This window comes from Halichoerus grypus, chromosome 1 (genome assembly GCF_964656455.1).
Source record: "Halichoerus grypus chromosome 1, mHalGry1.hap1.1, whole genome shotgun sequence".
Taxonomy (NCBI): Eukaryota; Metazoa; Chordata; class Mammalia; order Carnivora; family Phocidae; genus Halichoerus; species Halichoerus grypus.
In genome coordinates, this window is record NC_135712.1 from 47,489,628 (window position 1) to 47,506,123 (window position 16,496).

Consider the following 16,496-nt stretch of genomic DNA (forward strand, 5'->3'; position numbering starts at 1 on the left):
CATCTTTGTCTCAGAATCTTCCTGGGGGACCCAACGCACATCCTTCATGTGTACAATATGGAAGAGTTGGTGGTTACCACCAAGGACAGCTGTGAATACCTCAGTCAACATTTGGGAAGCATTCTGGAGACAATTCCAGTTATCCAGGTTCTAGCTACTAAGTCCAAGAGCTTTGTGGCACGTCTTTACCCAAAACTTTGTCAGCATCATCCAACTTTAACAAACATGTGATTATGAAAGAATCTATAGGTCTTCAACAGGTAAGCACTGACAAAGCAAAAGCAAAAGTAGCTGCCCTTATAAATAACTTGATAGGAACTGTGAAAGCCAAGTTGCTTAGGGCCTAGGGCATCTCATTCACAAACAGAAAATGAAATAGCAACCTTTTTTTCTATCTGCTCTTTTATCCCTTACTCTGGCTTCATTTTTCTTTGCTGCTTTTCCCCCCATCTACCTTTTGTTCCCCTTCTCCTTTAGTCTGAGTACAACTATAGTTATTTTTTTAAAAAGATTTTATTTATTTATTTGACAGAGGGAGACACAGCGAGAGACGGAACACGAGCAGGGGAAGTGGGAGAGGGAGAAGGAGGCTTCCCATGGAGCAGGGAGCTCGATGCGGGGCTCGATCCCAGGACCCCGGGATCATGACCTAAGCCAAAGGCAGACACTTAATGACTGAGCCACCCAGGCGCCCCTATAGTTATTTTTTAAAAGTATAGTGTGCAAAGATTTGTTGGAAACTGCATTTATCTAAGTTCAGATATATTAATACATTTTTTTAAAGTAGGCCCGACACCCAATATGGGGCTTGAATTCATGACCCCTGAGATCAAGAGCCACATGCTCTACAGACTAAGCCAGGCAGGCACCTCCTAAGTTTAGAATATTAAACAGTTTAAGCCAGCTAGTGTCAATAAGGAACGTATTTTAAAACTAGGATGTAGGAGGATGAAAAGAGCCAAATAAACCACAAATAAATTAAAAGATGAATATAAATTCTACCATTTGTCCAAAGCCTTAATCATCTTCCAAAAGCTTTGACAGTGAAAATTCTTGGCACAAAACATCCATAGTAGACAACCAGGAATCTCTTATGTGGCTGTGGACTATAGGAGGGCAACTATCAAGCTGATTGCTGGAGAACTGCATTTGAAGCAACCTCAACAGTCCTCCCACTCCACTGAGACAAGCAGAAGGCACACTGGAGTAGGGCTCTGTCATCCAGAAGGAGTAAAGATCGACTAAACCCAAGAGACAAGTGACAGGCATACCTGGTCTGTCTTTCAAGAGACCACACTGCCGAGTACTGCTAACATGAGAGAGAGGCACCCAACTCAAATAGAAACTAGTATTTGAGAAAAGCAGTATAAACCAAGCGAACAGAAACTTTAACATCAGTGGAATAAGAGGCTATCACATTTAAAAAAGAGGCTGCTTTTGAGGTGCCTGGGTGGCTCAGTCAGTTAAGTGCTTGACTCTTGTTTTCGGCTCAGGTCATGATCTCAGGGTAGTGAGATCAAGCCCCAAGTTGGGCTCTGTGCTGGGTGTGGAGCCTGCTTAAGACTCTCTTTCTCCCTCTAAAAATAAAATAAAAAAAGAAAGAGTCTGCTTTTACAGAGCACCAATTAGACATCTTGAAAGTTAAAAAGGATTATTTCAATCAACTCAATAGATGGCCTGGGACTGCATATTAGAATGGGCATAACTGAGGAGCAAATTAACAAGTAGAAGGTAGAGCCAAGGCTATCTGCCAGAATGCAATGAAAACAGAGGATAGGGAGGTGAAAAGTCTGGAAGAAAAGTTAAATGACATGGAGTATAAATCCAGATGTTCCAACATGTATCTATCTGGAGTTTATTTATTTATTTATTTTTAAATGGTTTTTTTTTTTTTAAAGATTTTATTTATTTATTTGAGAGAGAGAGAATGAGAGCACATGAGAGGGGGGAGGGTCAGAGGGAGAAGCAGACTCCCTGCCGAGCAGGGAGCCCGATGTGGGACTCGATCCAGGGACTCCAGGATCATGACCTGAGCCGAAGGCAGTCGCTTAACCAACTGAGCCACCCAGGCGCCCTATCTGGAGTTTAGAAAGCGAGGCACAGAAAGGTGTGTTTAAGGAAATATTAGAAAAATTCCTGGAGCTGAAATGACACATTTTCAGACACATCAGAGTGAAATCTTCCAACAAAAATCCTGAAAGGTTTTAGGCTGAAAAAACAGAGGATCCACAAAGGAAAAAGAACCAAACTGGTGTTAGGATGTCACAAACAAGAGATACTAAAAAAAAAACCAATGAAGTAACAACTTAAAGTTCTGACGAAAGATTATCTTGAATTTACAATCTTATACCTAGCCAAACTAGCTTTTAAGATTGAACACAAGAACAGAAATAGAGGTGGTACAACTTCCTTACCACTAAAAATAAACCCCAAAGTGGGGCAAATGATCAATACAAGTAGGAAGGAGGGGATAAAGAAACAAAAAAGCAGCTTACATATAGCAGGATCATTAAACATGTTAATAACAATAATGTTAAAAGGTTAAATCTCCACATTAAAAAACTATGCTGCCTATTAGGCATGACCTAAAACAAAGTGACAGGTCAAAAAGAATGTAAAAAAAGTTACAGAAGGCAAATACCAGGAAAAAGAAGGCAGTATCAGACAAATAACCATTAAAAAGCCTCAGATGGAACACAGAAGGACAGTTATACTGATAAAAGGAACAATCTGCCAAGAACACTTGGCACACTTTATGTGCCTAATAAAACTTCAAAATAATGAAACTCAGTTACTTCTGACATTATATATCAAGAAAAACATTCTTCCAATTTCTGGCAAAAAGTTTACAATGTTTCTAAGTCATTTAGAACATGGCTAATACACATCCTTAAACACAAGGGACTATTTATGTAGAAAACAATGTGGCATATTAAAAGCATGTGAGAAGTATATCTGACTATAGACCTACTGAAGATTTATTTAGTATTTTAAAGAAAATTTGCAGATTACATAAAAAACATTTCTGGACAGAGTGATGACCTTGTTTTTGTTTTTTTAATTTTATTTTATTATGTTATGTTAATCACCATACGTTACATCATTAGTTCTTGATGTAGTGTTCCATGATTCATTGTTTGCGTATAACACCCAGTGCTCCATTCAATTGCCCTCTTTAATACCCATCACCAGGCTAACCCATCCCCCCACCCCCCTCCCCTCTAGAACCCTCAGTTTGTTTCAGAGTCCATAGTCTCTCATGGTTCGTCTCCCCCTCCTATTTCCCCCCCTTCATTTTTCCCTTCCTACTATCTTTTCTTTTTTTTTTTTTTTAACATATAATGTATTATTTGTTTCAGAGGTACTGACCTTGTTTCATTAGCAGAAACAGCAGTGAACTCTTTCCTGTCTAGAAGTTTAAGGCTAAATAAAATCACACAGAATACCAGAAAAAGCATTCATAGCAAGGGCTGACAAGTTAAAAGAACAGAGAAATGAGTACACAAGGCTTCCTTCTTCTACTTAGGATAGACACTTCTTACTTTTATTCAGCAAACTCTAAATCAACTTAAAACCAATCAGGTGAATCTTTCAATTAGCTATTTTCCTCCACTTGGTCAAGTTTTATAATAGCTCCTTTTAAAATTATTAAAAATTCTTTTACTCCAGGGTGCTTAGCTGGCTCAGTCACTACAGCGTGCGACTCTTGATCTTGGGGTTCTGATTTCGAGCCTCACAGTGGGTATAGAGATTACTTAAAAATAAAATTAAAAAAAAATTCTTTAACTCCTAAGGCCAAAATCAGAGTCTGATTAATTTCCTTTCCTTATTCCCGTAAAAAACAAAACAAAAACAACCAAACAAAAAAACCCCACAACAATGCCCCCAAACAATAAAAACCCACAAAACCAAAACCAACCCCCACAATGGTCTGAATGACACTGTGGAAAAGGACCAAATTACACAGGCAAATCACCAAGTCACAATTTTCCTCCAGTGCTCCTCCACTGCCACTCCAGAAAGCAACCAAACTACATTTTCGGAGAGCCCAATCTTGGTTAACATCCCTATCACCCTAAGCTCACTGCCTGCCCCATTACTTTCTGTCCAACTATTTCCCTTCATTAATAAAAATGCAGAGAAAGAATAGCATTACAACAAGGACAGTACAGAAAAACAAATTATTTCAGCCTACTGATAAAATTTAGGACAAAAAGCTGGTTAACATAATGCCAACCTTCTCCTGTGTCAGGAACTAAACCCATTTTCATAAGCTTTGAGGCGAAAACCAGGCAGAAATGAAAATATATGCACTGGACAAAAAAGTTTATATTAGAAAACACACGACTAACAATTCTTTATGAGGGATTTTAAATCCATCCTACAGGAATCCTTTGTACTACTTTTCAGTCACTCCCAACCCGCTACCACCAGTCTACATTCTCGAGTTATTATTTAATAACTTTCAGAATTAAAGATTGAAGTTAGAAAATAAGCCCAGGGCGCCTGAGTGGCTCAGTTGGTTGGGCGACTGCCTTCAGCTCAGGCCATGATCCTGGAGTCCAGGGATCGAGTCCCACATCGAGTTCGCATCGGGCTCCCTGCTCGGGGGGAGAGTCTGCTTACCCCTCTGACCCTCCCCCGTCTCATGCTCTCTCTTACTCTCTCTCTTTCAAATAAATAAGTAAAAAATCTTAAAAAAAAAAAAAAAGAAAAGAAGCCCAAAGACAATTTTGAAAGCATATTTTATAAATGAGAAATGAAGATCTGCAGATCTAAAACATAATGGGAACATCTCGAAATGCTAGTATCTTTCATATGGTCTATTTGCATATCTAAAAGCTACTAGGGAGATTTAAAAGACTATAAAGCCATTTATCTTACTGGAAATCACTTCTGGTTTGGATAGTCTTTTTAAGGTTCTGAACATTCCGTAATATTTTACACTAAAATTCTGTGGAAATGCATCTCTCTGCATTTATTACAACAAATTATTTTCTAATTGATCTGAAAATTCTCTTTAACAAGTAAATTGTATCATGTCATTCCCTGCTCAAAACCTTCCAATAACTTTCCACTACTATTACCTACATACAAGACTCTAAACGTTACTTCAGCCATATACTAAATTTCCACACATGGGCATAAATTCAAACTCTGTGAATACTGGTCAGAATACAGATGAATTATGAAAAAGATATTTACATCTGCCTAGTATGTCACATAAAGTATAATTTAAAATGGTCTACTAGAAAACTTAGTTTTTTTCCATCCACACTTTAAGTTTCATCTCTTCATAATAACTGTCCAGGAGAGTTAACTCCATGACTTGATGTGATTCTGCAAATGAATTCAACAAATATTTGGCGCCCAATGTTACAGGGAATCCGAAGTTAACGCATTAAGCAAAAATCAACTGTCAAAATTACTTTTGAAGAATCTTTAACAGAGTACTCCACTGGGGACGCAGGGTAGGTGCTATTACTATCCTCATTTTACATATAAAGCAACTGAAGGCCAGAGAGACTAATTTGCTTAAGGCAGGATTCAAATTCAAGCAATACTGCTGTACTGCATGGATCATCATCCATGTTTTATGAAGAATATCATTAGAATCACACTCAGATTCACATTCTGGAACTAAATCAAAGAAAACAGATTCAGATATCATATCTTGCTCAGTACTGACTCTAGGGCAAAAGGTCTTTATATGAAAAGACAATCATCAGCACAATTAGATCTTTTTCTTTAAGCCAAGCAATTGTAACTGAATTCATTTTAGTTAAAAGCACATTTTTTTTAGTAATTTTTTTTTTTTTTAAGATTTTATCCATTTATTTGACAGAGAGAGACACAGCGAGAGAAGGAACACAAGCAGGGGGAGTGGGAGAAGGAGAAGCAGGCTTCCCGCTGAGCAGGGAGCCTGATGCGGGCTCAACTGCAGAACCCTGGGATCATAACTTGAGCTGAAGGCAGACGCTTAACCAGCTGAGCCACTCAGGCACCCTAGTTAAAAAGCACATTTGATGTAACTCCACTGTACAACGACCAACAGGATAGTCTTTATCCTGAAGGAATACTAGGGGCAGTGTAAGAAACAAACAGACTGGCAGCTTCTCTACAGAATTACTACTGATTTAAAAAACTGAAACGCCAATTCACATCAGGAAAATGTACATTAGGTGATTAGTAAATTGTAAAATAACCAGAAAATTATTAGGCCCAAAGGAGCAAAGGCATATATATATATACATACACACACATACACACATCCAAAACTATTTGGGTAAGACACAAGAATTAAAAACAAATAACTCAGGTAATAAATCTAAAAGGAAACAATGAGAAAAGTAAATATATATGTCTCCTCTCTTCAACAAACACTGTGCTAGAACTTGTCAAACAAGAGGCAAAACCTAGGAATCTGCCCCACACCTTTGCAGAGACATATCTACTCTGGAAAACAATTAACATTTAAAGACAAAAGCGACAGATACTGAAGTATAATACCAGTAAATTTAGTGGAATACAAAGTTAAAAAAAAAAAAAAAAATCAAGGTTTGACAGTCTGTGAAGGTTACTTACAGGGATTGCTCTGGAACAAAATGACTGATAAAGGACAGTTGGGAAAATACTCCAAGAAGGAAAAACAACCCTAACAGGGTTACACACACACACACACACACAAAATTCACACACACACACACACACACACTCACACTCTCTTCAGGAGACCAAAAAGAGTCCTCTGAAAACAAGTCCTGCAATGGTAACATTGACTACATTACAGAAAGCTTTCAATGATTTACATTTGGCAATAAGAACTCACTTAAATTTTTAGCAAGTATTTATAAAATATTATTCTGAGGATCACATATAGTCACTGTGAAAAGAAATGAACTAGAATCTATGTATAAGAAAATGAGTATTCCCATAATTACACATTTATATCCAGTTAAAATATACGTGAGGCAGTTTGATAGTGTTTCTTTTCAATGGTTTCATTCCCTTAAATTTACCAGATTCCAAAAGCATATTTTAAAATTTGAATTTCAGCTTAAAAGAAGTAGCAATCAACCGTGGAAAACTTACAGCATGAGAAACAATCTTTTAAAATACTTTATCGACCAATTGTTACTTTTATATGAATAAAAGCTAGTATAACAAGAAAACACCTGAGATAATAATAATAAAGTCCTTTCCCATATTATATTTTAAAAATTTACAACCAACCCCACCTACTCAATCGTAGTACAGAGCACTCTTTACCTAAGTACCCACTTGTACAAACACTGCTTCTGCAGGATTATGGTTGTAGTTCATCCAAAATCAAGTGATTTATAAAAAGAATGCCTAGGAGGCACCTGGGTGGCTCAGTTGTTAAGCATCTGCCTTCGGCTCAGGTCATGATCCCAGGGTCCTGGGATCGAGCCCCGCGTTGGGCTCCCTGCTCAGCGGGAAGCCTGCTTCTCCCTCTCCCACTCCCCCTGCTTGTGTTCCCTCTCTCGCTGTGTCTCTCTCTGTCAAATAAATAAATAAAATCTTTAAAAAAAATAAAAAGAAAAAGAATGCCTAAATAAGGTTTAAGACTGTTATACCAACTTCTAGGATTGATTGGTAGAATAAAAATGAAAAGCTGGAATTCTGAAAAAAATACTCAACTTGTGGAATTATGTGTATATATACATATATACACACACACATTATGTATATATATGTATATATATGTATACACACACACACATGTAAATATATATATGTATCTACCAAGAATGAAGCTTCATTGGCACATTTACTCAACCTCTGCTTTGTACCAAACATTGTATTAGGTTCTGAGAATACAACAGTAAGACAGAGCCAGTCCTAGCCTTCACATATTCCAGAGTATAGTAGGAAAGACATGAATAAGTAACTCTAGTACCACGTGGTAAGTGCTATGGAAGGGAAAAGTTCAGGGTGTTATGTAATCACATAGTGGTATGCCCAGGTAAAGGGTTTCAGAAAAGGTTAAAATACCTACATGTTGTGATTTGAAGGATGAGAAGGTAGGAGTATTGGGCAGTGTTCACAGAATAGCCAAAGGCGAAAAACATGAGGAAGTGTCAAGACATAAAGTTGAAGACATAAGCAGGATCAAGATCATTAAGGGTCTTAAATGATGATGGGTTTGAACTTTATGTTGTAGGAAATGAACTGAACACCACTTAAGGATTTTAAGCCTGGGGCTGTCAGGATTTATTCTAGCAGTGACAAAATGGATTAGAGGAAGACAATGAGAAGAGCAGTTACTTAGTTGAGAAATAATGGCAGTGGGAATGTAGTAGTCAGACTTAAGAATTTTCTAGATGTTTTCCCGGATTGGATGTGGAAAACACAAAAGGGGCAGAAAGTTAAGATGACAGCCAAGTCTCTGGCTTGGGAAACTAGTTAGATGACGCACACTGAAAAGGGGTACTCTCAGGAAGAACAGGAGTCTGGATGTGAAATATGTGTGGAGTAATGAAGTAAAAATTCCCCTTAAATTTGGGCCTCTTGAGAGGTCTAGGCTATAGACAAGAAATTAGGGAGCTATCAGCATATGAGATAAATAAAACTCCCGTAGAGCAAGCATCTAGTGAAGGTGTGGAAGATAAGAATGCTTATGATAGAACCATGAAGATCACCAAAAGGAAGAGGCAGAGAAAAGAGCCTGGAAAGGAGACCGAGAACAATCAGCAAGGGGGGTATCAAGAAATTTTTAAAAAAGCAAAGAAAATCAGAATATACTATATCAGAAGCCACAGGAAAAGTGATGAAATTAAGAGAAGACAAAGTGAAATATTGCCAAGATCAAGTGAGATAAAGACTGAAAGGTGTTCACTGGACTTAGTTATATAGGAATGTCATTGGTGAACCCGATTTTTAAAAAATGACTAGAAGCTCGTTTAAGGGGAGAGAATTACTTCACTTCAAAAATGACTGAAAACAGCATGTTAATCAGTCTGTGATCCCCTAATTAAAATGTTTAAGTACATTTCTCCCTTCCCATTCTAGAGTGCTTAGATTAGTGGTTCCTAACCATTTCATGTGGGATAACTCCCGTGTAACCTTAAAAAAACTTGAATACCAGAATTAACTGTATATTTTATCATCAGATTAAAAAACAACTGGATAAAAAGCTACTATACTCAACGAAGTTTTAAATAAATGCACATTTCAAAAAATCCCAAGTTTGAAAAAAGAAATGCCTAAGACATCTATCTGTGTAGCCAGAATACCATTACTTGGTGTGTATGTGGGTTTGGTAGTCCCTTGCTATAACTCAGGGCCAGAGACTGAGAAGCCCTATGGATAAGGTGCTCTTCAAAGAATCTTTCCAACTTTGGAAACCTGTAATTCTTCAAGTTAAAATGGCACATCATGGTAGGTTTTTCAATGGGCCAAAAAGAAATATGATTTAATACTTTAAGTACCTCAATCTCAGATGCTATCAACTGCAATCTGATGCCTTTCTTTAGTGAAATCCTAAAATCTCCATTACTTAAAGAGAAATATGAATTTCTGCTTTTGCTTTCAAGTGTTTATCCCAGAAAAAAAGATAAATGGGTACAGTCTACACTGCACACGAAAATCACAAGCCAGATAATTTTATTGGTTCATTTTACATAAGGCAACATCGGCCAACAGACAAAAACCACTGACTTTTATTCACTGAACTCTGAAAAAACACTATTTGTCCATTCCTTCATTCCCTTAAAAATGACGGCTATTGCTCAGGTGGGCAAAGAACAGTTAGGGCATCAGGATTCTGCCAGTTTTTCCATCAAATGAAACAAATGATTTCCTTATTTACCAAACCCACTAAAGTTGCCAAATGAAAGGTGCTATTCAAATATAAAGCAATTTCTCCAACCACAGATAATAAATAAATAATAACTGGTGGTCAGTTATATATAGATAGTCTAATAATAACTTTAAGGACCAGACTATAAAAAAGAGAAAAATATTCTTTCAGTATTTATTAGTCACCATCAAACACAAATTTCCTTTAGAAAAATGGCAAAGACACTTTTAACTGTTGCTTTACTGAAGAATAATTTGGTAATTCAAAGCAAGAATATAAGCCCACAAATTCCAGAAGGTGAACAACCCTAAGTGTCTTTTGCTCAGTTTTATTTTGGGTCAAAAATAATAAATCATTTTAAAGCAGTTCAAGTTATACAAGTCAATCATAAAGTCTAATTTTTAACAGCAGCAACTTAAAAAAATTGTTCTGATAAAACTACAGAACACCCCCAAATTTAAAAATCATTACTTTTGACCCAGACAATGCTGAAAAACTAAAAACGGGATTTAAGAAAATCTAAAATCTGAAAGACAGTTTGCTGAATTCTATACCAATGGCATACTAAATTCAAATACCAAATGGTATTTGAGATGGGGCAGTATTTGAAACTGCAAAAAAAAAAAAAAAAAAAGTCAAAAAGTTTCATGTATAAAAATTGTTTTTATTTTTAGTGATTATAGAACTAAAAGCTTTTATATATTTTTCATTCATTTATTATTCTTCTGTGATTAAAATTAAGCTAAAAAATGAAATAGGAAATGACCAGAAGAATTTCAGACATATGAAAATAATATAAGACAAGTGCGAATTCAAAGAATCCCCCGATTACCACTCTCATTAGCAGCACTCAGAGGCAACAATTTTTAGGGCTGGAAAAGATATGAGAGACCTAAAATACTGTAATCCTCTTATAGTATGGGGATGACAGTAGACCAGAGAGGTAAAATGACTTTCCCAAGGTAACTATGCTGGAGAGTCCACTACACACATCTCCTAGTTCTCACAGTCCATGGGCTCTTCCAGCATACCATACTGCATCTTTTCTATATTTAAAAAAAAAAAAAAAAGCTATGTTTTACTCTCCCATTACAAAGACTATCTGGCTCTCTCACAGCCTAGCACAATGCCTGACATATAGTGGGCATTAAATTATGGTAGTTCACTCCCACATCAAAACTTCCTTTAAAGCTAATTTGACTACTTAGTAAAATCATGTCTTTAACCTGAATAATATAATGTGGAAATGACTTGCAAATGTATTTAATGACTGGGAGTTATTTGACCAAAGGTTTCTCTGAACTCTGATTTAGTCTGACTACCACTGTACAATCCAAGAGGCAAATAAAATCTTCCACCCCACCCCATCCCAGTATTGTTAAATGCAGCCAGGCTTATTCCCCACAGCTGTCAGATACCAAAAGAATTTAACAGTCGGTTCAACAAAACCATGCAAAGCGGTTCACCAGATACTCTGATACTTGGCCTAACATCAAAGAATCTTTATCATGCATGTCAGGCTTGATCATGTAAATTTCCAGGTAAAATTAAAAAATGAATTTAAGACGCTTCTACCAAAAAAGTTTAAGAATTTACTCCCACAGATAAAAAAACAAATGCTACTTAACACCATTTCACTCTGCCAACCAACAGTCACTGTCCTATCCCCTACCCTAAGAGACTTCAAAAAACGGGGGTCGCTCGTTATTAAAAGATTATTACGGATCAAGTTCTAGGCCTTGGAAATCACAACAATTCCTGTCAACCACAATGTACTAATCGTAAATGGAAGTTGGCTTCCTTCACTAATTAAATACAATCTTCACATTTGCAAACGTCCCCCGTACCCAAAACGCCAGAGATAAATGCTGTGTCACTGAGAAAAAAAAGACAAGTATTTTTCTGAAACCAAAGGGAAACTATCAAAGAAGGACGCTAACTTGTGCCCTCGGGCTATTCCAATCCCTAGAAAGGCAGCCAGAAATGTGCTAAACCCATGTGCTGCCAGGCAGCTTCCGTCTGATGGGAAGCCCCCTGACCCGCACAGCTAGTCAAGGAAAGGCTGCACCCGCTGGGTTCCACCCTCATAGCCCAGGACTGCTTCTCACCAATTCCAGGTGAGCACCGGGGCCATCTGGATGTCCGCTGCCCGGGGCCGGACTGGCCCTGCCCTCTGGGGTCTTCCGTTCGCTGTTGCGCTTTAAACCGCCGGCGTCGCCTCGGCCCCCAGCCTCCCGGCGCCGCCTCTGCCGGCTCCACAGGTACAGGGCACCTGCGCCCAGCAGCAGGGGCGCCCCGACTGCCAGCGCCAGCTGCCATCGCGGTAGGCCCCCAGTGCCGGGGCCCGCAGTCGCGCCGCCGCCGCCCACCCCACTCCCGGAGCTAGGCGCAGCCGCCGCGACCACCGCCGCCTCCACAGGCTTAGAGGCGGCCATGACAAGTGTCCTCCGCCACCGCCTCCCTGCTGGTCGCGGGCGCTTCAGTCACCAGGTAGCGTGCGAAGGAAGACCGGAGGGAGGGAAAGAAGGCAGTGGACGAGCGAGCACGCTAGGCAGCGAGAGCGGACGACAGAAAAGGGCCAGAGGTCACCGGAAGCCTAAGGCATGCCGGGCCAGACCCGGCCGTCCTTTTCCTCCCTTCTCAACCATGGGGAGGGAGGGGGCGGAGAGAAGAGGGGAAAATTACTTCCGGGTCAGGGGGAACAAGGCGGGAGGGGGGGTGTTGTGAGTGGCCCTTTCTCTATCGTTTTGCGCCGCTGCTGTTTGTCAGACTAGCTTCTGGGCCTTGGGCCTCCGGTGGTAGCTAGTGTCGTTCCCTCCGCCCTCAGAGGGCCCTCTTATTTGGGGAAGTGGAGGAGGGACGCTTATACAGCGGACCTATGCTGCGCAGGCGAACGGCGGAGGCTCTGCAGTGGTCCTAAGAACGGGCGGGAGTGGTGGAAGAGTTGTGAATGTTATTGGTTGGCAGGAGTGGTGGGCGGGGCGTAGCCTGAATAGCCCGGTTTATTGGTAGAATTTGGGCTCCGTTTTCCCATTACCGCCACGTAGGTGCTTCTTAGACCTTTGGGGACGGTAGTTTGGTTATCCGTTTGGACGTCCGGGAAACCAACGGATTAGAAGGATTGTTAAAGGTGTGTGAAGGAAGAGCTCAAAGCTAGAGCTAGCCTGTTGTATCACCAACTCTCTTATTTCTACCGTGGCCGGATTTTAGTTTGAAGGAATTTGAGATTATTGGGGGCAACAGCAGATAGCAGAAATCAGACTGGGTGGAAACGGGCAAATCTAAATTGGCTTCCGCCAAAACGGCTTGAACGGAGTCCCTGCGGTTCACCGTCTGCACCAGTTACGAAAGCGATGACGTCTGTGTGTTGTTAATGAAGTTCTTTAACTGAGTGGGTAGAAATGGAAGACCCAGAGTTCCCACCTGCTTGCAGCTTTCCTATACGTATTTGTGCCTTGTGCTGGATTTCTCCTGACATCCCAGCCCACGTCGCGATCCCTGGAGCACCCGCGCCCTCCGCAGTGCTCTGATCCGCCCACTGCCTTGCGAGTTTTGCACTAGCTGTCTCAGCCTTCTTGCTTCATTCCCAAACCGAAATTTCAATTCATAGCTTTCATATATTGAATAGCTTTGTCAACTCCTTTCCCCATGCTCTGCACCAGACATCTTAAAATACAAGAGTGTCCCTTGCAAGGAATTGCTGGAATTCATAGTATTTTCAGTAAGAAAAGACAAGTATTAATAGAGAATGAATCCAGAACTGTGGCTCCCATTTCAAGTATACTGGTCTGCAGCCCCTTATATTAAAAATTTACAAAGGGTCATTTTGCTTTTGGGCACAAAGAATTTTCAACATCACAGTAGAGCTACATAAAGATTGAAAGATAATTTATTAAGTGGCACAAAAATAGACGGATTAAATTAGAATGGCCTAATTCAAAGATTTCAGGATCGTTGCTTTTCTCCTGCTTCATGTAGGTTCCTATTAGTAAATTGCTTTCAGGTAATAGGATTCCTCAGCAAAAGACTAAACAGATGAGCTAGAAATAATAGCAATAGAATTGAGTTGATCAAATAGTTATTGTTGCAGGCAATCATCTTTTCTTCCTTCCTGATTCCCCCCAGAGGAAAGTCTTCTGGCCCTTAATCCAATTTCTCCCTTGCCATTTCAGAACAGAGTTAGGATTTTTCTTTACTGAAATTTCCATTTTTCTGCAGCCTCGGGGGATTGTAGAATGCTAGTAATTACTATTGGTAGGAACTAAGTCCTTTGAAGTTTTTTTTTAACTTATTTATTGGAATAGGTAACATTGTTATGGTTGCAATCCAAAAGTTATAAAGGGGTTACTGTGAAAAGTCACCCAGTTCCCCTCTTCAAAGGTGATCAGTGTTAGAGTGTCTTGAAACACTTTGTTTAATTAATATTTATCTAAAAGGCTGCTTTTATTGGTTTTATTTTTAAGATCGGCATCAGTAAATGAATTTGTTCTTGTTACTTTTGTTATTTGTTGAACAGACCATTTTCATTCCCTAGCCTATTCATCTCTTTTCTCCCATTTTGTCCATCATTTCCTAATTGATTATAGTGTAGAACTGAGTAAGAATGTCATTAGTTGTATGACTTTATTGACCTGATGCATAAATTTCTGGGCTGTGAAATAGTGAAAACATACCTCTCACATCTATATGTGAAAGATTTAATTAGATAACATTTAATTTCTTTTTAGTATATTGTTTGTTACAAAATAGCAGACATTCACTGCTTAGTTTTCTGTTTTTCTGAATTTTAAAGGAGAGAAGTAAAATTGTCTCTAAGAAAACTGAAATTTTGTATATGTGAACATAGAGATTTTCTTTTTCCTGCTAGATTTATGGAACTCAATAGATTTCTTCACCTCTTCTCTGGTCTATCTGGTCAGTTGAAATGAGGTAGAATAGCTAATGGACTGGGATGCAGGAGACCTGAGTTCTTTTTTTTTTTTTTTAAGATTTTATTTATTTATTTGACAGAGACAGCGAGAGAGGGAACACAAGCAGGGGGAGCGGGAGAGGGAGAAGGAGGCTTCCTGCTGAGCAGGGAGCCCGATGCGATGCAGGGCTCGATCCCAGGACCCTGGGATCATGGCCTGAGCTGAAGGCGATGCTTAACGACTGAGCCACCCAGGCGCCTGAGACCTGAGTTGTTATTCTAGATTTTAATACTAAGGAGCTATGTGTGTGACTGTGGGCACCAATGTGACCAGTGGATTAGATGATTTCTAAGTCTCCTCCTAGCTTTAAAATTGTATGATTATATCCCCTCAATTGTCATTGCTACATGAAAGTCTTTCTTATTGGTAGAGTTGGTAGATAGCTGCTTGATTGGTGTTCAAGCCTTCCAGTGAGTCCACAGACGTATTAAGCACATACATACACATTTGTGTTCTCTCTCAACTTTTCCTTAGGTTTCCATTCTCTATTTTTCTTCACTGCAAAATGACTGGAAAGAATTGTTTATGCTTGTTATCTCTATTTATTTATCATCCATTTCATCCAAAATCTCTTATAATCTGGTTTCTAACTTTATTACTAGTCCGAAACTACCTTAAAGGTCACTTAATTCATTGTTTGTTTTTGGCCTTCATATGCTTTTACTGAAGCACATGATACCATTGGTTATTCCCTTCTTGAAACGTTGTTTTCCCTGGCTTTCAGGAGACTAAATTCTTCTGGCTCTACTCTCTGAACAATTTCTAGATAAATGCTGTCCAATAGAACTTTCTGTGATGTTGGAAGTGTTTTATATCTGTGACATCCAATATGATTTGTATCTATTGATGTCTAATAGCCACATGTGGCTACTGAGCACTTGGAGATATAGCTAGTGTGACTCAATTTTTCATTTTCATTTAAATAGACATAGCCCTTTTTACCTTGTTTTATAGAATTATACTTGTCCTGCCTCATCTGTTAGACTATAAGCATCCCAAATCAGAAGCTATGTCTGATACTTATCTTTTTATCTTTTATGGTGCCTAACATAGTGTCTCCAATAAAGCTATATGTCAGAGCAAAGGACTATGTTTTTTCTTTTTGCATTGGACCTATACAACAGTATAATTTTTTTCCTCACAACTCCCACATTGCCACAATTATTTGTTCTCGTGTGCCACCCATACTCAGTTCTGAGTCCTTGAGGGGTGAGAATCATGTTCTAGTTGTCTTTGTGCTCCTGCATCTATTACATGGCTGGGCACACAATAATTATTTATCCGTGCGACATAATACCTGAAATGTGGTCAGTGCTGAATAAAGAGTTGATGAAGTGTTTGTTGAACAATTCCCTGACTGCTGCTTCATTTCCATTACTGTTGCCAACATGAATGATCTGGAGCCACCATTGCTGTCCAACCACTGGTATCAGCTAAGAAACCAACTCAATTGCTGCCACTGCTGCCATCGCCAGGAATAGTCTGCTTCCATTACCACCATCATCCTGTCTACTGGTTTCCAGTCCCAAGCATGCTGTAGTCAGTTACCATCTGCACCGCTGTAGCTGCTTCCATTGGGATCTGATTGGTTTGTCCTTCATACCCCACTTATGATATATAGAAGCCTGAGTTTCCTCTGAGCCCTCATGCTGTTAATTTTTCCCCAATTTTTCTCCTGATGGTTTCTGCCTTATTCAACTTCC

General features: G+C 39.2%; 2 protein-coding genes across 3 annotated transcripts in view; one reads left to right on the plus strand and one right to left on the minus strand.

Annotated features, from left to right (window-relative positions):
- Positions 1-12,489, minus strand: part of TOMM70 (translocase of outer mitochondrial membrane 70) — a 36,507-nt gene extending 24,018 nt beyond the window's left edge. The window contains exon 1 of the mRNA XM_036109697.2: positions 11,932-12,489. Coding sequence (XP_035965590.1) covers positions 11,932-12,258 — 327 coding nt within the window. The 5' untranslated portion in view covers positions 12,259-12,489. The remainder of the gene's footprint in view (positions 1-11,931) is intronic.
- LNP1 (leukemia NUP98 fusion partner 1) overlaps positions 12,224-16,496 on the plus strand; it is a 32,529-nt gene continuing 28,256 nt past the window's right edge. The window contains exon 1 of one of the 2 annotated variants that reach the window (XM_036109698.2): positions 12,224-12,313. In XM_036109698.2, coding sequence (XP_035965591.1) covers positions 12,257-12,313 — 57 coding nt within the window. In that variant the 5' untranslated portion in view covers positions 12,224-12,256. Of the gene's footprint in view, positions 12,314-12,886; positions 12,954-16,496 lie in introns of those variants that run through there. The other variant, XM_036109700.2, reaches the window with a different exon arrangement.